This window comes from Camarhynchus parvulus, chromosome 1 (assembly GCF_901933205.1).
Source record: "Camarhynchus parvulus chromosome 1, STF_HiC, whole genome shotgun sequence".
Lineage (NCBI taxonomy): Eukaryota > Metazoa > Chordata > Aves > Passeriformes > Thraupidae > Camarhynchus > Camarhynchus parvulus.
Genome location: NC_044571.1, coordinates 30027437 through 30054795, shown reverse-complemented (window position 1 = coordinate 30054795; position 27359 = coordinate 30027437). Strand labels below are relative to the sequence as shown.

Here is a 27359-nt window from a genome sequence, read left to right as displayed (position 1 = left end):
GAGTACCCTGACACATCCGTTTTCTTTGTTTCCTTCAAAACTATTGCTTCCTCTGTGGAGACACGCTACATTAACCCTTAAGAAATCAGCTGATCCTTGGTTGTTCTGTGCCTTTGTGTCTGTGCCATCTCCTGTGTTTTATGGGAGGTTACTGGAGTATGAGGCAGAAGAGGCATCCTTGCCCAGTGAAAGGCAGGGCTGGGGGACTATACTCAGTGAAACCATAATGCTGTTATGCCCAAACTTCTCCTATATCCTGCTTTTGTCTTCTGTGCTGCACATCTCAGTTCTTTACCCTCATGCTGGACTTCCCTAAGTATCTTTTTATTTGTGATGTGTTGCTTCACCTCTCCAGGCAAAATTGGAATGCTGGAGTTGAGGGTACGTTTCTGAAAATGATTTTGCAGATAAATGATGGAACTGTCTCTGAGCTGTGTCCCAGCACTGCTACAGCTTTGCTGGTAGCATTGTTCAGCTCACTGTGGTGCACTCAGCCGTTTGTTCCCCTGGGTTTTTTGGGAAGTGATGTGCTGATGGTGGTAGGGTTTGAAAGGCGTCACCACATTGTGCGAAGAAGTTGCAGTGTCTTAGGGTTTTGAGGGGATTGTCACCTAAACTTGCTTTTAATAGACTCAACAGAGTCTGAAAACATGAAATCAGTTCTTGGCCTAATTTATATTTGAAATACAGAACTTTCTGACAACAAAGCTTTTGATACTGAGATACTGAGCCTGCTAGAAATGCTACAAGAGAGCCTCTCAGGTAAGGCAAGAGTAGTTGATTGGTGCTTCAGTTCATGCTGTTAAGAGGCAAAAAACAGTTTCATCTGCTCAGGTGATACAGTGCAGAGTCAGAAAAATGCTGGAGGAGAGAGCAGCAACGTGCATGCAGAACATGCTCCAGTTGTGGCTCCCTGGGGGTTTTGCCAGCCCAGCTGGCTGATGGTAGCACCAGGAAGGTAGGAAAGGATGACAGAGTGGAAGAACTGGTTGGAATCTGCCTCCTTAATAATTAAAAACCACAGTGACAATAAAAACAAAAACTCAGTATAGGAAAAAGGACTTTGCATTTGAAACTATGTGGGAGAACCCAAGCTGGGTGTTCTCACAGAATTCACTGTCTGATTAGTTCATTTGATGGCTGGAGCAGAGTTTTATTTCTTATTTCATGATCATAAAGATTGGAACCCTGCAAAAAATAAAAAATACCAGAATTTTGAAGGCTGTTTAAACTGACTGGTAGAGCTCTACAAGGAGAAGGATGTAATCTCCCCCACTCCAAATGTGAACATTAAGAGCAGAATAACTTGTTGAAATAAATGCATAGCCATGTTTATATAACTAACCGGTTCTGCTCTTTTCATGTCAGGCTGCAGAAAGGCAGAGGAATTTCCTGTCTTGTGACTTTTCCTTGTGGTCTAGACACCAGAACACAATGGGAACACACTTGAGATATTTTTCAGTTGTTTTGAAAAATGTTTCTGGTTGGAGAGAAATACCCTGGTGCATATCATGTGAATCAAAAGGAAAAAAGTAGCTGCATACTGGGAAATTCCCATGTGTACTGTTTGTTCTGAGTCCTAAAGTTTTACTAAGCTACTGGGGAACCTACTGCCATGGAAATATCTGAGGCAGAATTTGTCTCCTTGTGGGTAGGGACTCAGCATGGTTTTGAAAGCATTTAGTACACTGTGGAGACCCCGAGCCCTCTGAGCTCTTTCTTGCCCAGAACTGCAGTGGCTTCTGATCTGAACTATGTTTCCTATTTTCCAGTGTTTTTAGAAGAGCCCTTGTGGCTATCATATGCATTATTTTCATGGAAGGACCTTTTCTTGGTTACATGTGGGACTTCTGCAAATACTGTTTCCTGCATCAGTCCTCCAGATCTTGAGAAAGCTACAGGAGTGGTAGGGCTTGACCCCTTTATGAAACATAGCTTTCTAAATATTAAGTCTGGAGGTAAATCAGGATACTCATTTACTGCCAAATTTATAGTCCCATTTGTAATGGAGATAAACAAAAGATAGTGCAGTGTTACTTCACATTTCATTGCATGGCATCAGAACAGAAGGGCTTGTAAAATTGAGTAGCAGATCCAGTATTTACAATTACTTCTCCAATTCCACTTTAAGCTTAGTCAACAGATTTTTTACTTTGAAATTGCCTCCTCTTTTCCTCCTGTCCTTTCCTATCCAAGTAATCGTAAAAATATCTTTTGGACTGTGTTTCTTTTTAATGCAATGGTTTGTGGTGCTGGAGTCCATGGAGAAGCCTGTTTGCAAGCTGTGCTTCCTCATATTGCTGCCCCAGCCCCTGCTGATGCTTTTCCTCACAAGCCTGGCTCTGTTAGGGGATCCCTTACTGTCAGGGTAGGGGGTTTGTTCCAGCCCCGCAGTGTGGAGCTGGCTGTGCACAGCAGGATGGTCTCAGTACTCAGGCCTCTTGTCCTGCTGCAGCCAGTATTCCCCGAGCAGCCACCTGTGAACTAATCTGTCTATAGGTATTCTGTGAAAATTCAAATGACAAATTAAAGACATTTAGCTGAACTCTATAGCTGGATCTGGCTGGCAGGCTTCCAGGTGTGGCATCTTGATAGGTGGTGGCTTTTGGCAGCACAGACCAGTAGGGTGTTGCTTGGCCAGCCCAGCAGTGACTGCAGGACAGGTCACCTGTCTCCCTCTCACCTCCAATGGCTGAGAAAGACGCATGGCTCCTCATTGTGGCTGGTGCAGCAGAGCATGGAGCTACTCTGCTGACAAGTAGGGTCCCTGAGGGCGTCTCCTGTTGCCCTTCCTTTCCAAGAGACCTCATGGAGCCTTGTTAAATGGCTGCTGGTCAAAGCAGGGATGATCTCCCTTCCTCAGCTGCAGCTTAATCTGTGGAACTGTAATGGTTCCAAGCAGCAAAGCAGCTGGAGAAAGGAGGATGCAAGCTTTGACTATGTGCATTTAGGGCCATCTTCTCACTAGCTCAACAAATGCTTTGTAGGCCATTAATTGTTAAAGAATCAGTGGTAAAGTTTATCATGAACCTTGCTTTGCATTCTAAGAAGCCTTCTTGTATTGAGAGTTAAAAGTCTGAGCTGTATTTCAATGACGTGGCAGATGCGGTGTCAGGTGAAGATAGGGCAGCCTGGGCAGGTAACTTCTTTCACCTGTGGAGAAGAAACACCTCTCAGTTTCTGTGTGCAGCCTGGTATTACACCCTTGCAGCTCAAGGGAAGGGCTGCTGACAAAGCAGGCATCAGCTTTTAGCAAGCAGATGAAGTTTCAGGTCTCACATTCCATCCTGCTGCTCTCCTACAGTTTTGTGTCTAAAAGAGCCATTCTGACTCAGTTATATATATATAATTTAATCTCATGCATGACTCTTTGGTGCTTTTGTTTTGGGAGTTCCCTGTTCTAGTGGAAGTTGTCTTGGTCCTAAGAACCAGATAGCTGAAGAGTTGTTCCCTTGAGTTTGTCATTTATGTTTGTGTGGTATTACCATGTGTATCTGTCATTGATTAACGGGAAAGCTCATGTCTGGGTGGAGTCTGGAGTGAAGCTTTTGTAGATGAAAAACTGAGGGAGATTTCTGTGGTTGCAGCATTTTCTCCTTCATTGTTGGTTTGTTTTGCAGAGCTTTCTGTTTGTCTGGGTAGGGCTTTTTGCAAGTATCTTCCTGTGGAGATAAACCTTTTTTTTTTTTTTTTCATTTTGTGTTCAGGTAAGAAGAACAAGTTGCGAGTTTACTATTTGTCGTGGTTAAGAAATAAAATCCTTCACAATGATCCTGAGGTAGAAAAGAAACAGGGCTGGACAACGGTGGGCGACTTGGAAGGCTGTGTGCACTATAAAGTTGGTGAGTAGCAAATGCAGTAACCAAATAGTTGGGATAAAGGATGGCTGAGAAAGGGAACTGCAGTGCATGTAGCTATTGGGTTTATGGTTTGGTTGGTTCTATTTCTAGCTGTCTTATCTGTTTCTCAGGGTGAACTTGCTGGCAAAGCACCAAAATGGCAAGTTACAGGGTTAAATTGAAGATGAGAGGGGGTTTTGTGGTGGGATGATGGGTTGGGAGCTGGAGAGTGTGCAAATCCCATCTATCTCCTTCCTATAATGGATACAGCTTCCAGAAGGGTGCTGATCTGGTAACATTTCACCCCCTCTTTAGGTAATAGAGGGATTCTCATCCCCAGCAACTGTTTCCTTTACTAGCAAGTTTCCCGTATTTTTTACCATGATGAATTTATGTGCTGGAATAGATTGAAAAAGTCTCTCTTTTATGTAGATTTTAGAGACTGGGATAAAAAAAAAGTGGGAAGAGAAAGAAAGCCCAGGTAGCAGATGATCTTTGGGGAAGAATCTGGGCACAGAAGCATGTCTGTAACTTCAGGGTGATTAACTGATTCCTCTTAGCTCATGAAATTCCCTAATGCCGTCTCATATCTGCTGCACTACAGTTACAGAATCGAAAGTGTTTTCACCAGGCAGGTGCCTTTTGAGTGGTTTTAAGTAATTTAAATGGATTTGGGTGTAGAAACTTCCACCAAAGCTGGTGCAAGGACATTTGGCATTCACAGCCAGTGGAGTATATTCAGTGAGCCTGCTGCCCTGCAGGTGGGAATATGAACCAAAAGCTCTTTCTGCTGCTTCAGTTTCACGGTGCATCCTAATGGGCACTGGCTGTTGCCTCTGATTTGATTTTTCCCAGGAGCCAGCTCAGTTCCTTTCCAGCTGTGTCAGTCAGTCTGGAGCAGCAGCAATCAAACTGTTCTCAGTCTCCTCCTGTCATGCGTGTGCTCTTGGAAAAACCTGCTAATGGGGCGTAATCAATAACAATGGCAGTAAGTGACTGCTGAGCCAGGAGCCTGACCCCGAAAACAATTAATAATGCACTCCTCTGGTATCATACCCCAGGGTGTCAGCAGCATAATGAAGTGGCCTGCTAACAATACATCAGCAGCTATTGAAAGGAGGCTTTCCAGCAGGGAAGCGTCTGAAACAAAGAGCATTCTCTTCCTGATGAAGAGGGGTTTGTTAGCCTGGGCTGCAGCCTGGCACTGAACTTCCCTCTGAACCACAGAAATACAGTGGATTTTTTCAGGTAGTGCGAGGCCTCTGACAGCTGCGCTTCAGTTCCCAAGGAGGAGAGCTCTGCCAGTAGCTGGGCTTGCGGTCTGGACGCTGTCACCGAGGCAGCTGGCACTGATCACTTCCTTGTCTCTTTGATGCAACAGGGGTCTCCGATGTCAGGCTGAAGTGGTATTTATGGATCTCAGTTGCTTCAGGCAACTTTTGGCTCCTCTAAATGAGAAATTGCTCTTTTGAAACTTAAGATTTGGGTGAATTCCCAGATAGCACCCAGAGCAAATAATAAGAATTATCAAATGTCCCCTTTCACAGATGAGGTGGTTTTGTTCAACACCCCCCTCTTCCCCGTGAAAAAATTCCAGGAAGTCTTGTAAGCTAGACAAGACCGAACAAAAGCTCTGTTTTTAGTCAGTACAGCTGTGGAGATTGAGAGACGTTTTTTGTCTGTTGAAGAAGTGTCAAGTCCCTTAACACTTACAGCTCAGTCTTGCTTTCCTGTAGAGTTCAAAGAGCAAGTAGTGGCATGGATCACTAGTATAATGACACTTTATTTCTGATAAATTATGTGATTTTTGTTTTCTTTTTCTCAAATGAGTTATCTCAGAATTTAGGGACAAAGGAAAGTGCTCCACTGTTAAGCTTGTCTTTTGCTCTTGAAATTGAGTTATGTTGCAATTTTCATTTCTTCCTTCTTTCCTCTGGGTAATTTTCCCATCAGCTCAAACTCGCATTGTTGTGACTGGAACTGCCAATAATGGACTCTTCCACAGTCATGGCCTTCTTTTATTGGAATGTTCCTGAAAACAGCTTTTCTTGTCTTGATGACTAAGCACTGTCCAGTATGGAAAAACATAAGTGGAAATAGGTAGTGACTAGTTAATTCTAAAGATGGTAACATGGTCACTTGCTAGTAAGAGTAATGACTTCTGTAGCATAAATGTATCAAAGAGCTTAACTACACAGAAGTACCAATGCTAAAATGCAATGCTACTAAACTCTGAAAATGACGGTATTTCTTCATGCTTACCTAACTTGTCTGCTTTCTTGATGTAACTGGAATGACTTTGGCATTATGCTTAATTCTTTTTTGTTTTCTTTAATTTCAGTAAAATATGAAAGAATCAAGTTCTTGGTAATTGCATTGAAGAGTTCTGTGGAAGTCTATGCATGGGCACCAAAGCCATACCATAAATTTATGGCCTTTAAGGTAACAGTATATTTCAGCCATAAGGTGGGATTTTCTCATAACCACTTGCAGTTATCCCTTTTACAAAAATGTTCTGACATTCTGTCATGGTCATATTCCAAGTTCTTTGATAAATCTCCACAAACTTTCTGTTATATTTTAATTTAGGAGGGTTTTTTTTTAATTATAAGAGTCAATACATTGAAAGGTCTAAATTGTAACTGAGCATAAACTAATAATGACGCAACATCACAAGTTTTTGTTTGCTCTCTCTATTAATAAAATATGGGACAGAGAGAAGTGGACTGAGTCTAAGCTTCTTTGTCTGAGCAGAGCAAGCAATGAAGTGATATTCAGCAATGCTATGGGACTGTTTTTGAATATTGCTAGAATGAAATTAGCTGGCTTGGTATAATTGCAGGCTGGTTTACAGACAGTTACTGTGGGTTGTGCAGATCAAAGTACTACAGGAGTGCCAAATTGCCCTGAACTTTGGGGAGAACAATTCTTAACAAAAAAACAAATGGACCAAGTAAACCCTATAGAAAATAGCTTAGGTGATTGAAATGCAGCAGTTTGCAGAGTAATCTGTCCCTGAGAGACGTGTCAGCCTAATGGGTCTGGTGTCCAGGGACCAGAGGGATGTGGAGGAATAAGTCCACAATGTGTGCATGTGAGCATGTTTTTATAAACCCCATCGTTGTTCTAAGCAGTAAAGTAAATCTCACCGATGGTTGTCCCACAGTCATTTGGAGAATTGGTACATAAGCCATTGCTGGTGGATCTAACCGTAGAAGAGGGTCAGAGACTAAAAGTGATCTATGGCTCCTGCGCTGGCTTCCATGCTGTGGATGTGGATTCAGGATCGGTCTATGATATTTATCTACCAACACATGTAAGAGCTGCTGTTGTGTCTGGGTTTTTCTCTTTCTTTCTGGTGGGTCACCCCCCCTCCTCCAACCCCTTCCTTTCCCCAAATGACCAGTGTGTCAGGCTGTCCCTGGGGATCACTGCCAGATTTTTGTTTGCAGTGGTATGTTGGGTTCAGGGGTTTGAGCAGATACAGCCACATGTGCTGTGGAGTTTGTGTCTCACAGTCAATCCTCACCTCGTGTGTCTCACAGTCAGTGTGTCTCTGTGGTTTGGAGTTGCCCACTCAGATCTGGTGAGGACCAGTGTGACTGTTTCAGGGGTGGCAGCTAAATGCCCAAGTACCCTGCAGATGTCCAGCAGCACAAATGACACAGCAGCCCAAGGGTTGGTTTCTTGCCAACCCAAGAAAGGGTTGGCAAAGTCCAGGTGACCTTAGCTACCAAGGTTTCCTGTTGTTCACTGTACACAGAGGTGTCAGATGGGCCACCCCAGGCACTGTTCAACACATTGCAGAGATTTGAGGTCTGCATCTGCTCTGCTTGCCCCAGGCTCCCTTTCTGCACATGGAAAGACATGGGGATCCCTACAGAGAAATTAATATTTCCTCAGTTTAGATGTCTGCCTTAAGATAAGAGGATTTCTGCCCCAAGGGTTTACAGGTTCTGGTCACTGTGGTGTCTAGCTTGAGGGCAGCAGATGCAGCACTTGTGAAGTGAGTGAATTTGGGACTCGATGATCTTTAGGGTCCCTTCCATCCCAAGCCATCCTATGGTTCTGTGAATCCCTGATGTGTCAGCCAAAACCAAAAATACCCCGTCCCTTTCTTCCAGCACAGGCTCTGCAGCATTAAACACTTCCCCTTCTGTCTCTGTAGATCCAGAGCAGTATCCAACCTCATGCAATCATCATCCTCCCAAACACGGATGGGATGGAGCTGCTGGTCTGCTACGAGGATGAAGGAGTTTATGTCAACACATATGGAAGGATAACCAAGGATGTGGTTCTGCAGTGGGGAGAAATGCCAACTTCAGTTGGTAAGTTCCTCTGGTGAGCCATGTGCTCTTAGGGAGTGTGAGTCTGTGTGCACCTGGGCAGGAGGAGGGAACATCCAGTGTGCTGCTTCTGCATCTGAAGGCAGTGCTGTATTATTTCTGGAAAACAGCTGTGCAAAGTGAGGAGTAGTCATATGGATCTCCTTTGTGCTGAAGTTTTTGTGAATAAAACCCAAACAATCAAGTTGAGGAGTTCATGACTGAGAAACTCACCATGACCTCTGTAGGTCCTCTGTACCTCTGTAGAAATTCACCGTGACCTGCTGCATAATTTTTGCTAGACAGCCACAAAGTTGTGGAAACCTTTCAGTATTAAGGCATATAAAGTGGCAGATGAGTAAAACACTATGGGTAAGTCTGTGTAGATAACAAAAGGTGTATGTACCTCATTTGATGTCTTTAATTCACCCTCAGATTGCTCATCTCTCCTAGCACCATTCTCCCTCATCTCTCCAGCTCAAAATAAGGTCGAGAATGAGAACAGTGAGTGTACTACCACCCAAGTGCACACCAGAATCCCTCCTGCTTGTGCTGCTGTAATTCAGTGCAGAGCAAAGCAAGGGCTGTAGGCACACCCTCCTTTTGTTGGGCAAGCACATTGCATTTTATGGGATGTGGGATGGCTGCACATATTGGGAGATGATGGCTGATAGCTGTGTGAGCAACAATGCAGGAGGAAATTGAAAGAAGTTAGATGCACAGCATGTTCCCTCCTGTGCTGATTAACTCTTGACTAGATCTAAAACCAAGCAGAATATATCAGCTGGCAAATTCCAGAGCCTTTGGAGACTTGAATGCTTGTGAAGTATAAATGGCACTGAGGCCACCAACACCATCTGAACATCTCATCTGGCAATTTTTAGTAACTGTTGGGCCCAGTTAGCACTAGTGGAGCATTTAAAAAGGAATAATTTTCCATTGGGATGGTATATGCACTGTTAGTGTACATTATACTGTAGTAGATAATTTGATTTAATTTCGCTGAAAACTAATATAAATACATTACATAAAAGGAAAGTACTGTAATAGTAAATATTTTTTAATTTTGCTGGCTAGGAAGTCCTTTTTATTCTTCTGTTAAGTAAGCATGCAAATCAGAGGCAACAGCTTAGTCTTCATTAAGTTCCCTTATGTTATTTTTGACAGGATTCCTAAGACTGTCCATCAAATTGCTTTGTGAATATACCTTTTTTATAATGTTGGTGACTTTACTTTTTATTTCATTTGCTTACTGCTGTCAAAAATAGATTTTTTTTGCTCATGCTACTACTAATCTTTGTTGCCTGTGACACTCAAAGGAAAAATGTTTGATTTGTTGTTATTTGTACACAAAGGGATGCAATATGTCAAATAATAATATTTCTACTTTGAGAGCTTAATGTGAGCGTCTTGTGAGATACACAGAATGATTTGCATTTGGCTTTCTCAGGGAGACCAGTTTTTCAATTATTACTCCTATTAAGAGAGGCTAGGTAATTTTTTTCTAGTTTTACCTTTCCCTCTCATTCTTTGTTTTTGCTGACAAACTCCATCAAGGAGGGAAAATAACACATAAGACATAGAGCTGATGCTTGGGACACACTGTAGTGGATGTCTTAGTCTATTTAAACCTTGGCTTCTGCTTTCTCCTAGTCAACACCGAATTAATATGTCTCTTTGTCCCAGGCTTGGAAGAAAAGGCCTGTGTAAAAACTCAATGTTCCTTCCATTAATTAAAGGTTATAAAGTTTCCTTTGTTATGAATGCTCAAGAAAGAAGTATATAACATAGAAAACACACAAAAGAAATTAAAATTAAAAAAGGGTATTTTTTAGGCATCTTGAATGTTCTGAGGACAGAAATAGCCCTCTGAACATGTGTGTAGCTACAATAACGCACATGCAGGTAATTTTTATCTAGAGTTTGTCAGGATATTTTGTGCTTTTCCCATTTTTCCTGCTGCCCTCTGCCTGTCCTAATGTGCTGTTTTCTTTCCAAAGCATACATCCGATCTAACCAGATCATGGGCTGGGGAGAAAAAGCAATCGAAATACGGTCGGTGGAAACTGGACACTTGGATGGTGTGTTCATGCACAAAAGGGCACAAAGACTCAAATTCTTATGTGAACGCAACGACAAGGTACATTCCCTCCCAGCAAGGGTTTTGCCAAAATGATAAACGTGTACTTCAGTTGGGTGCTCAGGTTGGGGTGACCCTGAGCAGCAGCCAAACACCCAGCCAGCCTCAAGCTCTCTCCCCTTACCCATGGAAGGGAAAGGAAATAGTCAGAAGGCAAAAAGACTCGTGGATTGAGATATGGAGAGTTTAATAAGACAGCTTTTACATGCAAGCCAGACAAAATAAGGAGGTAATACATAGTCTCCCATGGGCAAGTGGATGTCCAGATGTTTTCCACACACAATGCTTGCTTGAGAAGGCAGATGTCATCACCACAGTGTCCCCCGTTTCCCTGAGCTTTTATTGGTGTACATGATGCTGTGTGTTCTGGGACATCCATTTCGTCAGTTTGGGTCAGCTGTCCCAGCACTGTCCCCTTCCAGCCTTTTGCCCATCCCAGCCCACTGGCCTTTTAGGGGTGAGGGAGCTGGAGTGAAAGCCTTGATACTGTGCCAGTGTTGTTCAGCAGTAGCCAAAACACAGATGTGTTAACAACGCTGTTTAACACAGGTGCAGAGCCCTGCAGCAAACAGGCTGCTATGAGGAGCATCAGCTCCATCCCCACCAGCTCAGACCAGCACTGCAATTGCACTGCAAATACTGAGAGACTGAAGGCACATTGGAACCACTGCTGTCCTACCTGTTGAATTTGCCAATCTCTTTTCTTTGCAGGTTTTCTTTGCCTCCGTGCGGTCAGGTGGAAGCAGTCAAGTCTATTTCATGACCCTTGGCAGGACTTCACTTCTGAGCTGGTAGAAGCAGTGGGATTTGGAGAGGAATTGCTGACATCCAGAGTCTGAGATCTTCATAACTTGGAATTATTTTCAACTGGAGTACAGACCTGCACGAGTGCAGCACTCTGTGTAAATGTGTGTGCAGGCATCACTGGTGTTAGGTTTCTTTATGTTTTTCAACTGAGGCTGCGAGGCAGCTGGTGCTGTAAAGATATTGCCATCAGGTGCTACAATGTCTTTGAGATTTGGGATCACGCTAGAAAGCTACAGGTCTTCTTTTCCCTTCAGCTCCAGTGTTCCTAGGATTTGAAGGACTCTGTTTGTTAGTGCTAAAACAGAGGAGGAGGGGAAAAAAGGAAGAAAAACAAACCAGGCTTACCATGACCATGCTGTTTGTTGAGTGGACAGGAGGCAGGCAAGAGAAGGTGAGAAGTGGTGTAGAGAGTCAGACTGGCTGAAACAGAGGGCAGATCTAGTCTAGTAATGTTAACAATGTATTTAATTGACATTTCTTTTTTGTAATGTGACAATATGTGGACAAAGAGGAAGGTGCAGGTTTTAAGAAGTTAATATTTATAAAATGTGAAAGACACAGTGACTAGGATAACTTCTTTTTGGGGACAGGGAGGGTGGGAAGGGGCTTGGGATGGAATTCTTAGGGGTTTTTTGTTTCTGCAGTTTTATTTTGGCCTGGCCAATAACTTTAGTCATTTTCTGTGTACCAGGTGTTGCCTGAAACATGTGCAGGTGATTAAAAAAAAAAAGGAAAAAAAAATTCATTTTCTATAATGATTCTGTGTTAGGCCAGAACTTGGTTATGTCACAGTATTAGCACTGCCTCAGTTAAAGGTTTAATTTTTGTTTAAACCTAGAAGTGCAACAACAGTTTTACCACAGTCTGCACTCGCAGAACTAAAAAAAAAAAAAAGAAAAAAAGAGAAATAAAATCCAAACTACATATGTTTATTTTTTTGTGCCTACCTCATTGTTTTTAATGCATAAAATAAAAGAGGTGGTTTAGTTTATACGTTTTTAGAAGAAAACCATTAATGTCTAATTTAATCTTAATACCAAAACTACCAGATTGAAAGGTTTCTGACTGTTATTGCAGAGCAAGTTTCAGCAGGAGGAGCGAGTAGTCCCTTGGGGCAATAGTCGTAGCGGTATGGCAGTGAGACACTGATTAATGTAATCTGCTTACAAAATTTGGTAAAGCAAGCATTTTTTAAACCAGTTTCATCCTTAATAGAAGTATGAATTTAGCCTAAACCAGAGGTTTGACTCTTCTAACACATGGGCTTAGTAACAGGCAGGTAAAAGTAACTAGGCTAGTTCTATAAATTGTTAAATGTTGTAGGAAACATTTTGGGGCGGTGATGTTTTTCTTTTTTAAGAATGCAATGCACTAAAACTCTTTTAAGAATGTAGTTAATACTGCTTATTCATAAAAACAGCATATACCTGTGTTTAGATGTAAGATCCCAGCTCTGGCTTTTTTCCTTTCTTTTTTTTTCTTTTTTTTTAAGTCAGTTTTATTTTATGAATAAGTTCTGACATTTTTAATAAATGTCTTGAGAGTAATAATTTGTTTAGTGGCTACATGTTCATTACTTGAGAAATCTTGAGTGTATAGTAATCTGTTGGTGTTGTAATAATGCACAGTGTCACGATTCAGCCATTTTCCTTTTTGTTTTTTTTTTTTTTTTTCCCCTTAATTCCTTTGGTGGGGTACTTTGCTGACAGCTGCCTTAAGCTGTTCATTCAGTGAACAGGCTCTCAGTGTTTCATGGGCTTTGTCTTCTGCTGTGGTTAACTTTCCTTCATGGCATGACAGGTAGGGCTTTTTAAACACGTGTTCTTCAATTCAGTCAAGCTGATGGCTCGAGCGACTGGTCACACAATAATTTAAGAGCCAGGAGCACCAAGTGTGCAAAGCTCAGACTCAACAGACCCTTCTTTTGGTGTCAAATCTGACTGCTGTAAATCCTTCAACCCCGATCAGCGCTGCTGCTGAGGACTCTCCTTCGAGCATCGCAGACGGCTGAAAAGCAAGCGGTAAATGCGTAACCTCCAGCGCATGCGTGTGCACACAGCAACCCCCACTCCCCCACCCCCCAAAAAGAATCAAAACTCAAGAAAGCCTTACATTTGCTGGCGGAGGAATACCTAGAACTATTTTTTTTAATTGTATGACTTTGGATAGTGTTGAAGGTGAAGGATGTGTTCTTTTCAGGCCCGGTGTGGTCAGCCAGAAGAACGATCGACCTTTTGTACTATAATGAACTAAAGGGGACTCGGAGACACAACGTGATGGTAGACATGGGTGTGGTCACAGAGCTGCCCTGTAGTGTAGTTTGCCGAAGGTGATTCAATCGAATGTCAGTCTGCGTGATTTAAATCTTCCAGTGCTATGTGGTCACAATTAATCTAGTCCTTGAAAGCTGATGCTGTTCACCTAGAGGAAGATGCTCCAGTGCTATAGGGATGCCCAGGTCATGGATATGTGCTGTTGAAGTTTTGAGGCTCCAGGGGAGGGTAGAAATCTCCTTCCTTCAGAGGGTCTGCCCATCTGGCAGCTTCTGCCTCCACAGAAGTGCCAACATGGCAAGGTAAAAACAGTATTACAAAACCACTTCGTATACCAACATCGAACTCTTCAAACAGTGCTTTTGTAAGCAAAGAAGAAAAGAAAAGCTCCTAGGTTTAGTTTTAAGCTTTAATAAGTAATAATTTTCTGTATCTTTAAGTCAAAGTAACCCTAACTTGTATGACTGCAGTGTTTTTATTTTTTATCTTATGCACATGTTATGTTGGAGAAAATGTTTACAAAAATGGTTTTGTTACACTAATGTGCATCACATATTTATGGTTTATTTGAAAGTGATTTTTGTGGGTTTTTTAGTTTTTCATAGTAGTAGTAGTACACTTTTTGTGATTTATAACCCCAAACTCTGCTGATTATAAAGATGCTAAACAATAATACAAAATGACAAACTGCATTAAAATTACTAATCGTAGAGCTGCAAAGCAGACTGGTGACAAGTAAAACACTCAGCCTTTTTTTTGCAGTGCTATCTAACTTGTCTTCTGTGTATTATGGAAATTACTGTTTTTTCCCCGTTTTTCCTTAAATAAAGTCAAATTGACACCTATTGTATGTGAAAAGTACTTTGAATATCTACTGGCTGCAGAAATCAAGCTGCATGTTGCCTAGTTGCATGTTACCATAAGAACAAAAGACTTATTGTCAAATCTCATAATTTTAGAGACTTTGACAATAAATGTGGGCTTTTGAGGGCTTTTTTGTTGTTGTTTTTCTTCTTCTTCTTCTTCTTTTTTTTTTTTTTTTTTTTCTTAAAGCCCAATCTCCTGGTGCAGTTGCTCTTTTGAGAACTGCAAGTTTTGCTTTTACAGAGAAAGGAGAGTGAAAAATCTTAGAAATGTGAGTGTGGGCCAGAAAGAGTTGCACACGGAGAGCTTGGGTGCATTGTGAACGTGCCCTCCTGCCACGCTGCCTTCAGGCCTGTGGTTTTTGTAAGCTGGCATTGCTTTATTGCCAAGAGTGCAATGAACAGCAGTCCTGAGCTGGACTCTGGCACGGCATTAAAGCATGGCTCAAAAAAAGCCAGGCTTTTCCTAAGCCACAAATACTGAGGAGGTTTGATGCAAAGTTGCTGGTTTTGCCCCCAGGGTTCCCCTTGGGCTTTGCCTGTGTTTTTCCACCAGAGGCTGTGTCTGTTTTCTGCAGTGGAGATAAGCAGTAGACGTTTCCTTCCGACTAGGCTGGTCTCTGTGAGAGGAGGAAGAGGAGGAGGAAGTCTGTGGTCCCAGACTTCTGCCTTTCCTTTCATCTGCAGAAGGCACGGGGATGTGGTTAAGCTGAAAAATGTTTCAGGGTTTCATTTGCTTCCTATAGACAAAGGTATCTGAAATCCATAAGTCTCACAGGTTTTCCACTTCTGCAAGGATAGATACTGACTGAGCTTAAAAAACTCAGGACCAGCCAAGTGCTGGTCAGGTTCCTGCTGGCTCCCCTGCAGTTGCTGCTTCAGAGCTGCTGGTTTTCCTCAGTCATCCTTGACCCATTGTTGAACATGCTTAGGTGCAGTTGGGTGAGCACTGTTAGCTGGTTGTGAAGACAGGTGTGAGCTGATGCTTGTTCCAGTGTGCAGTAAGGGGCTGAAAGCAGCAACCCCAGATGTGACTTTTGGAGCAGGTGCTGGCAGAGGCAGTGGAGAACAGGGAAAACCTTTGTGCTTCACTGAAGAAAGGCACTATTATGGTGACTTACAGTAAGAAGGAAATTAAAAAAGATAAGAGCATTGGAAACCATGTAGCAGATCTCACTCCTCTATGGGACTTAGGTAGGTAGCAGTGGTGAGAGAGACACAGATTTTTTACTTTGTAGGGAGGGAGGGATGTCCGTGGGGCAGAAGAAGACAAACAGTGCAGCAAAGGATGCGCATGTACATCTTTAAAATTAACAACTGAATTAGTCAAACCAGAGAGAGAAATCATCAAATGTCAAAATTGAAACAAATTTTTACAAAGCTTTAAAAAATGCAGATTAAATATTAGTAAAGTGCAGAACACATACCTAGAAGATTTAAGCAACAAAAATCTAAATTAGAGAAGATAACAAGAGCCAGCCCTTTTCAACGGATTGCTCTGCTAAAAGACTTGTGCTAGAGCAATAGGATTGCATAGAACTGTATACAAAGGTGGGAAATTCCTGGTTTGTGGGCTGCTACCTTTTGTGCAGAGACCTTGTTAATTCTTGCACTTGTATTCATGTTGTGGTCTGGGATGAGGACTGTAATACTCCTGAAAAGACACTGAAGTTGCAGAAACTTCAAATGCAAGAAGAGAGCTGATGGCAAAGAGGGGGCTCAGTCCTTCAACACAGGACTCCATGGTCTCAAAAAGCTCCCTGGCAACAAATACAGTAGTAGTAATGGGACTGCATTTCCACCTTAGGGTCTTAACTTGTGAGCTCCAGCATCTCAGCCCAAAGCTGTTTCACTCTTCTAAAATCACTAAAGAAATACTAGCACTGAATTGCGCCACTTTGCCTAAGCAGCATTCAACGAGCAGTTGTCACGGCCAGCCTGGGTCACTTGCTGCTGGATGTCACTTTGCCAGGGAATCCCAACCAGTCCACAGGGAAACAATGCTGGGAACTTAACTGTGAGAAGACTTCTTTTGCCCATGAGGAATATGCTTTATGGCTGGGATTCCAGCTGCACATGAAGGGGGTCCCTTGCCTGCTGGACGACATCGGGGTGTGTAAAGAGATGCAGGTTCAAAGAGCTGTGTGTGCTCAGCAGCTGTAATAATGTTCAGTTGTAGCTGTCTTCCAGTAGGTCTTCCACAAATTCACTGCTGAGCTCCAGCACCCAGCTTTTGGCCCATTTCCAACCCATTAAAAACAGGAAAGGTGGTAGCAACTGTCTTCTTTTGACTTTTTTTTTTTTTTTAAGTTTTTTTTTTTTAACACACTGCTGTGTTGGTGCTGCTTGGGGAGGTGTGAAAACACAGGGACGGGCCAAAACTAGCACAGCCACTACAGCCACTTGGACTGCTGTGAAGGTTACTGGTTGGGGGAATTAAAGATGAACATCTTTAATAATTGTAGTCAATTTTTCACTCCATGCAGCATATGCCCCTAAAGGGTAAAAACTCTGCCCCAGAAATACTGATAATCTTACTCTCCTTATCTCACTGATTTATCCCAGTCTCGATCTAAACAATAATAAACTTGGGAGAGAAGGAGGGAGGAAGGTGTTTTATTGTTTAAGAAAATAAATCCCTGACTCAATCAAAATATGCCCTTTCCAGCTGAGGAAATGACAGGGTACTTTCTTTGTTAAATTCTAGTAGGAAATTCACTTTAATGTTTCATTCACAGGTTCCTTTGATTCTGTGGTGTAAAAATGTGGCATGGGAAAATCAGATTAATTTGTTCCAATTGCTGCATGTGAGTCAGATTTTACTTGCCTTCTGCGTGAAATTTATATTGCACAATCTTGTGTTTGTCATTCAGCTTAATTTGTCCATTAAAAGGCATTACCATACTTCCATTTTATTTTAATATTTGCATCTCCCAAGCAATCTTGCCCAGGCCGTGTTACCCATGGAAAAAAAAATGCATTTCTGTCTCTGAAACAGCTGTTGGAGTGAAGGGATTGTAAATATTGCTGCACTGGCTCTTGTCATGGGGAGGTTACAGACAATTTCTGGTAGAATCCTGTCAGTATAGTTAGCAAGCCTCTAGTCTTACAAACAGGCAAAGCTGAAAGACAGTAAATGATGTGTTTGGCAGCTTTTAGTGACTCAGAGGGGTAGTTAGAAAACGGGTTTTTAGTTTAAGATTCTTCAAGGCAACCATTAAATCACCTCGGCCCCTTTGGGTTATGGGCGTCTCCCTGGTGTTTGGTGAAGGAAATAGAGTGTGGCCCACATGGTCACATTTCTGGGCCAGATGCTGACTAACCTTTTGGCAGTTGAGGCAGGAAGGCATCTAGCAAGGTGAGATCTGTGAGAGAGCAAAGAGCACATTTTCTGCTTTATTGCAATGATTTTACCAAATTTTCTACCACCACTAAAGGAGATGAGTGCATGTAACTTGGTATAGAGCATGCCTACTTGGAACGAGGAAAAATCCCCTGGCTTTTGGGAGTGCTGTGTCTCCTACTGGTGGTGCCATTAGGCAGAAATGAACCTGGGTCCTCCTGGAAGAGCTTTGTCAAGAGCTTTCTCAGCTTTATCTTCAAACATAACATAGACACAATCTAACCTCTCTTCTCCCAAGCACTTAGTTCTGTCCTAATGTCCACCCAATGCCCAAGTGTAATTCCAAACCTGAAAGCAGATTTCCTGCCACGATGATCCCACGATGGTGCAGCCTACACAGAGCTCTTGGCAAAGCCAGACTGGTGAGCACAGACAAAAGCTCTGTCCTAAGAACAGTCTCTCCAGGCTTCATTAACTGCTAGACCTACCACAAAACCTTCTGGAAAATTCACATGGAAATTTTCTTGGTGTTTTGGTAATGAAATTAACTGAAAGATAAGAAGAGAGCACATACTGGCATAGAATGTCAAAATGCAAAATATGTAATTATAGACTCACAGTTGTAATGACTCTAATGGATATCAGAGACAAGTATAAAAGGGGAATAAATTATTTCAGGGCATAAAGAATCAGTTATGGGTAATTAAGCTGCAATTATCATTACTGTGCTGCGATGATAGTTTTTTTTAAACTAATTTTTCTAAAATGGAAAAATGCAAGTTAAGCATGAATTCATCTATTATTTGCCATTCAGATAAAAACATTTTTCTACTGCTTTTCAAAATGTGCCAGTGGGACAGATCTCAGTTTTACATTAGTGAGAACACCAGGGATTTTTATGAAGTGATTTATTTCACGTCACACAGCTGTTCATTGGCATTACTTAAACTCATGTTCAGTGAGGTGCATAAACCCATGCCCACTGCCAATCATGGAAGCCAGCAGTCAGCTTCCAGCAGAGTTCTTGACATGTTTAAGATCAAGGGATTCGGTAAGTCTAAAATCCAGGGCTCCAATTCAGAGCAAGGACATCACAGCTTAGAGTGGCCAGCATTGTTCTTGGTTCAGTCTGCAGTACTGAGATGGCTGAAACTGGAAATCAGCTCCTAAAAACGAGCTGATTTGGTCTCAGTTGAGACCAATGCTCATTGGTGTCACCTTGCTTTCAAAGGGCCCTTGTAAAACATGTCAGGTGAGTATGTGCTCTGTGAGCAGGTGTGGTGTGGGAAGGATCAGTAATTCTGCTCATGAGATCAGAGACCTGAGATGGCAGCAGCGTTACAAACAATGAGCCAGGAAGGCAGTGAGAGGCCTTCTCTTCATCTTCAAGCACTGAAGACTTTGCAGCTGAGGAGGAGCTCCTTACTGGTACCAATGCACAAATTCAGGTGTTAGAAGTGACCACCCAAAATGTGGATAGAGGACAACTTTGCCTGTATTGCATGGTAACCTGCACAAAGGAGCAAAGAAATGAATTCAGGTTTGCTCCTAGCACCATCTCTCTATGGATGACCCAAGGTAGGAATATTTGCTGAAGAATTACTTGTGAGTTCCTAAACCCTTCACGTCCTTTGGCTGTCTTCCAGCTGCTACAGCAGAAATTCTGGGGCTCCCAGGGAGGTGGGGTTGTCTCAGATACCATGGACTTCTGGAAGAGAACTGCACGCTTGGGTTTAGGTACCCACATCCCTTCAGGGGTTTTTTGCGTGATTGCCGTGACACTAAACTCCTCAGTGCAGGGCTCATTAACTGCTGCATATGTTTGTAAAAAAGGGATTTTTTAAAAATACTGAAAATTTGGAATATACCAGGGTCTAATATTCCTAATTTAATCAGACACCTCTTTCTACTGCTCAGCAGACTAATCTTGAAGAGCCACATTCACTCTACAACAGATGGTCCTCATAAGAGTATTCAAAAACTTCCTTTATCGTCATTAATTAGCTGGAAGTCTTATGTATGCCTTGATAGCATCTGTAGTCCTTATCTTCTTAGAAATTACATCAATTTAGTATGGTTCAAAAATACTAATGAACTTCTCTATACTCCTATTGAGGTACCGTTAGAAACATTTTTTTGTTTTCCTAACTTGAAATAAAGAACAAAGGATTAGATTTATTTTTTGCTTTACAGAAAAGAATTTTAAAAGCATTTTGTTTCAGAAAATTCAAAGGAAGGCATTGCAGTATTTGGCAAAAAATAATTTCTTAATTTCTAATAATTGTAATATGTTGCTTTCTGTAATAACCACTAGGATATCATTATGCTAACTGTAATTTAAATTCTTAAGGTATTTTCATGCTGCTGAATTCATTATCCCTGTACAGTACATTTTGAATGGACAACTTCTCTCACAGCCCAACTCACAAAGTTTGTCACCAAGGGAAATGTATCACGTTACATTTACATTTTTTGAGGGGTTGGATATATGTATAAAACCTCACGTGCTGCATGAAAGTGCTTTTAAAATTTTATGCCATTGATTAAATATTGCAGGGTGTATCAAACAAAATATTGTGTCTTGGTCAAGCTGACCTCCTCTTGCCTTCTAGACCAGAGTATCTATTTCACAAGACTAGCATTTTTTTCCCCTGAGAAGTATCAGTTAAATAGCAAATTAATTTTCTCATTAAAAAGGAAGTGGCTGGCATGGAAAAGGCACAGCCTGCTGTGGTTTTTATATATGAAGCACTGAAGTGAAGTTCTATCCAGCTGGCCAAAGTTTTCAGTCGTGAGCTGCCCTGTCTGGCCCTGGGGAGAAGCCCCTCATTGTCAGGCCATGGCTCCCACAGATCTCAGCTGCAGACTTGTGGACAAACAAGTGCCAGTCACCCATATTTTGGGCAGGTGCCTCAGAGTGTTGATTTTTGTTACAGTAACTGAGACTTGGGACAGAAGGGGGAAAGCATCAACAACTCAAAGCATCAACAACCCAAGCCCTTTATCAGGTACACTAAATACAAGCAGTGAGAAGTCCTTGGGGTTCAGCTGTCTGTGTCTCCAGCTCACTGAGGGACATGGGAACTAGTGGCAGATAATTTGAGAGGAGATGTAAGCTGGTTGTTTTGTAGGGAAAAAAACAAGTAAAACAAAAAGAGGTTTCGTCTGAAAATGAGGAAAAAGGGTTGTAGTGCTATGCTGTAAAATCAGTACCTACAGTGGGTCCCTGATCTCTGGTTATATGTTTTTCATGCTTGTCTTTGGAAGAGCATTTATTCACTGCTTTTAAACATGTGTCTTTTTCCTAAAGGTGCATGCATTCATCTTTATTTTCTGAAGACAGTACAAAAGAGATCTTCCCACAAATTCCATTTGGGGGCTTTTAAATAGCAGTTAATTGCATCACTGATGGCGTGGGAGGTGGGCATAACCCCTCATGCCACAGCATGTGGGCAAAAGGAACAGGTCCCTTGTCTTCCTGTGGCACACGCACATGTGTCTAGTCTAGGAATGAAACAGGGCTTTATTCAGCTGTCATTGATCACACTGTCATAGAGAATGTCTCACAATTTGGGTTCTTAAGTGAAATCAGTCCAATGTTTTGTTCCCCTGGGATCAGTTTGTAGCTCAGATTCACTGCAGCAGTGAACAAAATGAAGCTGTTATCCTCTTTTTGCCCCACTTCTGTAAATAGGACCAACCCTTTTAGCTTCAGTTTTGTTTCTAGTCATGAAGACCATGGTGTTCCCATTCCTGTAACTGAGATGGCTTAAAGAGCTCTTACATCTTCTTGCTATTCCTTTGTGATGACAGCTCTGGGGAAAGAAAACGTGATTTCCTAGTATCTGTGAGATGCTTGCATGATGAGGCCAAATTTACAAGAACTTTCTGGAGACCTCTGGGAGAAGGAGTGGATATGCCAGTGACTACAGGCCAGCAGAGCTGGGGTTGGATGCTGCCCACAGCTGTGCCCCACAGCTGGAGGTCACAGGGTCTGGGTAGGCTGGTGAGGCTCTGCACCTGGTGCTGCACCTTGGGGCTTGCCAAGCTGGGGGAAACGCTCATCAGCAGATCCCACGGCTGGGTGAGACCTTGTGTAGGATCTTATACCTGGCTGCCTGTGCAGCAGGGGATGCAGCTTTCTTCCTTCTGCCAACAATGCCTTGAGGCCCTGCAGGACTCATTAACTTCTCAGAAGTTGGACAGGTTTGTATTTTTGCAGCTGTGGTAAATTCAGACTTATTTGAAGAAGTGTTAATGTTTCTGTTCCCTTCTGCTTTTATCAGCTCCTTTTTTCCCCTGCTATCTGTTCTTCCTTCTTTCCTTCCTTCCTTAACTGGCTATCACACTTCTTTTGCCAAAAAGCAGCGTTTGTTTTGCAAAGTAATGGGTTGAAGTAACACACTTGAGGTTCTTTTAGTGGATGCAGCTATGGCTACTTTTAGCAAAGACACAGTTGTGTGGTACTGGGACTGTATTTCTGCACTGCAGTGTGTAACTGCACATATCCTGGCGCAAACTGTCCCAGGGTGGGCAGACATTCCAGCTTTCAATCAAATAGCTTCAGGCTGCAAGCAAAGGAGTATTTTCACAAGGGGGTGAAGCTACAAAATGTTTCCCTCTTGTCTGTGGAGGTTTTGATACTCGGTAGATTTAATAACAGCCTGCAAGATCTGCAGTGAGATTGGAAGGCATCTGCAAGAGACTGGGGATAATGGAAGTATTGTGTTTGATTTTATGTGGATTGCTGAGTTTTACATTGTGGTCGCTCTTCCAAATCCAGTTCCAAGACATACCCTGGAGGCTGAATGTTTACATGCAGCATTGTCTTAGCAATTGCCTTGCAAATTGGTAAGTGCTGCAGAAACAGGAGGACCTCTCCTAGAAAACTGCAGCTGAGACATCTGCTCAGCATCAGAAGTATAGATGGGATGATTAGAGACATGGTTTAATGGTGGACTTGGCAGTGTTAGGTTTATTGTGGGACTCAATGACCTTAAGGGTCTTTGTCTGCCTAAATGATTCCACAATTCTAAGAGGTTTTGAGCAGGCAAAATCTAAATCTTGTTTCTAAATTTTCCACCTGTTTGTAAAACATGTATCAGCAAATGCTATATTTTCACATTCACAACTGAACTTGGTTTCAAGTTGAGTGTGGTAACTCTGAGGCTTGACTAATGAATTTTGTAATATCCACCTTCACTACTTCAGGAACTGCTGTCTGTGCTGACATTTCTCACACACCAAATGCAGAGGCCTAGAAATTCCTTTTGGATTTGAAATATGGTGCAATTAAGCGAGCTCTTTTTCTAAGTTTAATCTCACCATAGGAAACATTCTTGTGAATATGTGGCCATCAGAAAAGTGCATGCACTTTCTTTCCCCTAAGATCTGGGATGAGTTTATACCTCAGTGCTTGCTGGCACACAGGATAGCTTCTTGTGGGAGTTTTGTGCAATGGCACTAGATTGGGAGATGCTCAAAAATCTGAAGCTTGCAGGGGCAGTAACATTAAATATATTTTGGAAGCTGTTATGGTCAGAGATAAAAAACTAATGTGTGTCATTTTTGGGTAAGTAACATCAATGCATGAAAATTTACACTGATGCCTGTAAATGCTTCTAATTGTGATGCCAAAAATCTTGTTCTTGCAATATCTTGACAACTCTGTATGGGACACGCATTTCACTTTTTTTTTTTCGTTTACTTGTTTGGATGAGCATGTGAAGATAACCTGCTTCAATCCATAATCTAAAGAGGTTCACATCTCAGGTGAAGAAGGCCTCATTGCTATTTTACAGTAAGAGGCTGTGAATCTCACCTTGGAAAGTTTTAATGATGACTGTATCCATTCTCAGGTTCATTAAATTTTAACATATAAGCCTACTATGAAAAGGCCTCCAGGAAACCCAAAATTGCACCCATCTACAGTTAAAAAGCAGTTTGAGTAATTCTAGCCCTTGGAACTTCTGCCATGGTTTTCCTAAAGTAGGAAGACTCCTGGAATGACCTTCTGTGTCACTGGTATACTGCTGCTTCAATGATCATTTCAGACAAACTCCTAGTAATGGACAGAAAGTAATAATCCTTTTGCAGTAGAAATATGGCTCATTTTTAATGTACAGTCTTAGTTGATTGCTGGAATCATCTCCCTGCTACATGTTTTTAAGATGTGTTGTGGCAGGAAGTTTCAAGAGAGAAAGCTGGTAACCATGAAAATTTATTTGTGGCATCTTGATATTTTTCCCTTCATACTTGTCTGAGACTGGTGGAACAACACTGCCTGCAGAAGCTGGAAGGGAACAGCCTCTAAAAGAGACATTGGGTAAGACTGGAGACATCCTCTCAACTTCTCCTTTAGATTCTTCTTTCTGTCCCTTCAAAAAAGAAAAGCCAAAACCCAAACACCAAAACCTCCAAAGGTTTTGTGTAAGTGCTATCATTTAGATGTGTTAGGAACACATTTCAATGTCTTCATCTGTTAAGAGATTAAAATTCTCATTTCACTACACTTAAAAGTTTCAGCCTACTTCATCTGAGTATGATTTGAGTGGCAGATCCAACCATCTTGGAAAGGCATTGTGTCTAATTTTGCTCAAGAGAGCAGGAGATCTCATAACATGTTCCTTAATGTGCTGCTTGCAGCCTACTACAGCACCCAAACACTGGCAAGCCCTTTGTGCATTCAGCAGAATGCATGAATAGTTGGATTTCTTCAAGGTTTGAAATTATTTGTAGTCCATTTTGCTGTCATTTACCAAAGGGGTCCCTTTGACGTACAATGATCTTATGTTTTGTTCTCTGCTAAGTCTCTGATCTCCAGATCTAGGAACTGGCAGTCTGCTATTTCCTGAGTACTGTAGAACTGCAAGTGTATAATTTCACAAGTTAATCTTGAAATAGTGCAAGTGTAAATGTCAGTAGCTTTTCACATAGATACATTGCAATTTTTATATTGCTTTACTTATTACAGTTTTATATTGCTTTTTTATTACAAGAGAAATTATATTAAACTTACTTATGATCTTTAAAAGGTACTATAGGGAAATCAAAATGCTGTGGAAATAGACCCTGCTTAGAGACCTAGACTCTTCCTCATTGAGAGAATATGTCTGAATTCTTTGAGAACTGGACTTGGGCAAACACGTCTGGCCATACTTGACTGAGTTACCCCCACTGCCACCTTTGGCTTGTGCAGTGCTGGAATATGTTGTACTGGCACAGAGGCAGGTTTTTTCAGTGCCCAGATCTGAGGCTGTTTAGGCCAAATGTCTCAGTTTGGGTCATCTCAAGTTAACCTTGTTGCATAATGTTGTATGAGTAAATCGATACATGAATGGACTTGTTTTCCCTCTCAAGTCTGTGACAGTGCGTTGGGACTTAAACTGATGGGCTGAAACTTATTTTACCACTGTTAGAAGCTAATTTTAAGAACTGATGCATTTGAGGCATATATAAAGAAAGTACACATCCTTGAAGTGAACAATATGTGATATGCGAAAGAAGAGGAGGGAACAAGCAGCTAAAAAAGGTAAAGTTAGCAGTGTAAGTGTCATTGGGCACAGACAGATGGATACCAGCTGTCTCTTTGGTAGATACTAAGATATGCTGTATGAACTGAGAAAGAAGAACGTGCTTTAACTGAACACAGCCAACCCTGTAGAATAAAAAAGATGAAAACTAGATTTTTTTTTAATCAATAGGGCCATATTCTGTGTAAAGTATGTTTTTCTTTAATATTTAAATGGGGAGACATTTCAAGCTGTTTCAGTCTCTAGTGCTGCTGAAAAACCTCTGGATTCTTGATAAAATGAATATTTATTATCTATCACAGATGGAAAAGAGAGCTGTTGTTTTTGTAGCCAGGAAAAAAAATTAGTTTGGAAGCATGCCATGATGTGGAACAAATTCCTCATCATATCTCCTCGTTAGGAGAAAATGATGCAGGTAATGTTAGTTGCAATAGATGTCCTGCAAATGTCATAATTAGTAATTTGAGCTAGGATTCCCAAACTCCTATATCCTAGGAACTGCAAAAAAAATTTGAAAATATACATCAGCAGGCCACACTAAACTTTAAGACATGAGTGATTATAATGGCCATTTGGCTTGGTTTCTTCCAGGAAGGATTTCCAGGAGTGAATTCTAAATGTTCTCGGGTGCTCTCGTCTTATCTCATTCCACAGCATTGCTGATGTGCTCTAGTTTTCAACTAGATCATCTCAGCCAGGGTGAGCTTTTAGTTGTCAAGCAACCAGCAACCATATCAAAATCAATTTTGTAAAGAGGAAGAAAGTTGAAGCCCTTGATGTGTGGCAATCCTTCCGGAAAAGGGCAGGTGACGTGCAATCTTGGACAACCCCCAGGGACGGCCGATCAATGAACATTTGCAAGGAGATGTTGCCTAAGTAACCACAGTCATGGGGTCGTATTTCACAAGCATGTTTTCCTATTACTCGAGTAGTAATGGGATGATCTTGGTACAGTGAACTCTGGTACCTCATGGCTACCTCTCTCACCTAGAAAACCTGAGGCCTGCAACTTCATAAGCCAGAGTGCAAAGCATGAGGTTTGGCATGGGCTGAATTGGTGGTGCAAGGGCTGAGCTCTTTTCAAACCTGATGTTGCCATCTACACTTTCAGCTGCACACTTGTGCTGGAGCAGTGTAAGGTTGTGAGGAGTGCATGTACAGTACGTTCTGTTCTGCAATCGGTGTCCAGAAATTCTGTTTCTCTATCTTCCACGTGAGCACAGATTGCTGATAAGTGCTCGGGGTTCTCGTCAGCTCTCAAGTGTTGCTCCCGTAAGTTTTCAGGAAACTTGTGCATGTTCCACATAGTGCCCTACAAAGCAGAGGACGTCCTGGACCCACTGGTATTATTCCTGCAACTCCAGTGTTCCTGCAAACAGGTCTTGTTGGATGGCCCTGTGACAGATTATAGGGTCTTGAGAAGACCTGGAAGTGCTTTCCACTACTTTGTTTATAAGGGAGCTTTTTCCCATACATATATGAGTTGCTTTTTCTCCTGATGTCCAAAAGGTCCAGAACACCTTTTGTTCTTGTCTTACAGAGCCTTTTGCTAGCAAAAGAGTTAGCTATTTCCTGGGTTAACTGCAACTTGTACGTAGGTGTATCTATGCATGCATTTTCAGAGCAGAAAAGTAGAGATCCTTGTGACCCTTGCTGAACACAGCTGAGAGACATTTCCATATCACAGGAGCTGCTGGCTGCAATGTGGGCAGCCTTCATGGATGAACCAAGTTCATGGCCGAGAGGCTTCTCTACAGTGGTGCAAAGGTGCAGAGAGATGATGCAGTAAAAGTCCTCATGGGAACAACAACCTCTCCTGCATTTGTACCACTCTGTGCCTTCTTCTGTCTCCTGCATCCTGGCCTGTTTCCTCATGACCTACCTTTTATAGTGGCTATATCAGTAGGTAATTTACCTCTGTACAAAATCCCCACTGAAATATGTGATCTGGTCATAGCGGCCTGGGCATGACTGACAAGGGCATGGGGAGAACACAGGTCTGCAGAGAGTTGAAGGCTGTGGATTAGAGCAGTTTGAGAGATGGACAAGAACATGTATCAGAGGCACATCAGGAGCTGGCTCAGGGTGTAGATGAATTTACATCCACTTGCTGCAGGTGAACTTGTTCATATCTAGAAAGGTTTGTTTCTGAAAGGGGCTTGATAATGCACATAAATACTACAAGGTTTGCAAACTCTGGCTTTTATTTTTTGAACATGGAACAGCTGAACCCAAAG

At 42.0% G+C, this 27359-nt stretch overlaps 1 protein-coding gene across 12 annotated transcripts in view; it reads left to right on the top strand.

The window, feature by feature from the left end:
• Nucleotides 1-14230, top strand: part of MAP4K4 (mitogen-activated protein kinase kinase kinase kinase 4) — a 165522-nt gene extending 151292 nt beyond the window's left edge. For all 12 annotated transcript variants that reach the window (XM_030971728.1, XM_030971744.1, XM_030971719.1 and 9 more), the window contains 6 exons: nucleotides 3708-3842; nucleotides 6181-6281; nucleotides 7006-7155; nucleotides 8008-8167; nucleotides 10165-10304; nucleotides 11016-14230. In XM_030971728.1, the coding sequence (XP_030827588.1) occupies nucleotides 3708-3842; nucleotides 6181-6281; nucleotides 7006-7155; nucleotides 8008-8167; nucleotides 10165-10304; nucleotides 11016-11099 (770 nt within the window). In that variant the 3' untranslated portion in view covers nucleotides 11100-14230. The remainder of the gene's footprint in view (nucleotides 1-3707; nucleotides 3843-6180; nucleotides 6282-7005; nucleotides 7156-8007; nucleotides 8168-10164; nucleotides 10305-11015) is intronic.
• Nucleotides 14231-27359: the final 13129 nt, after the last annotated feature.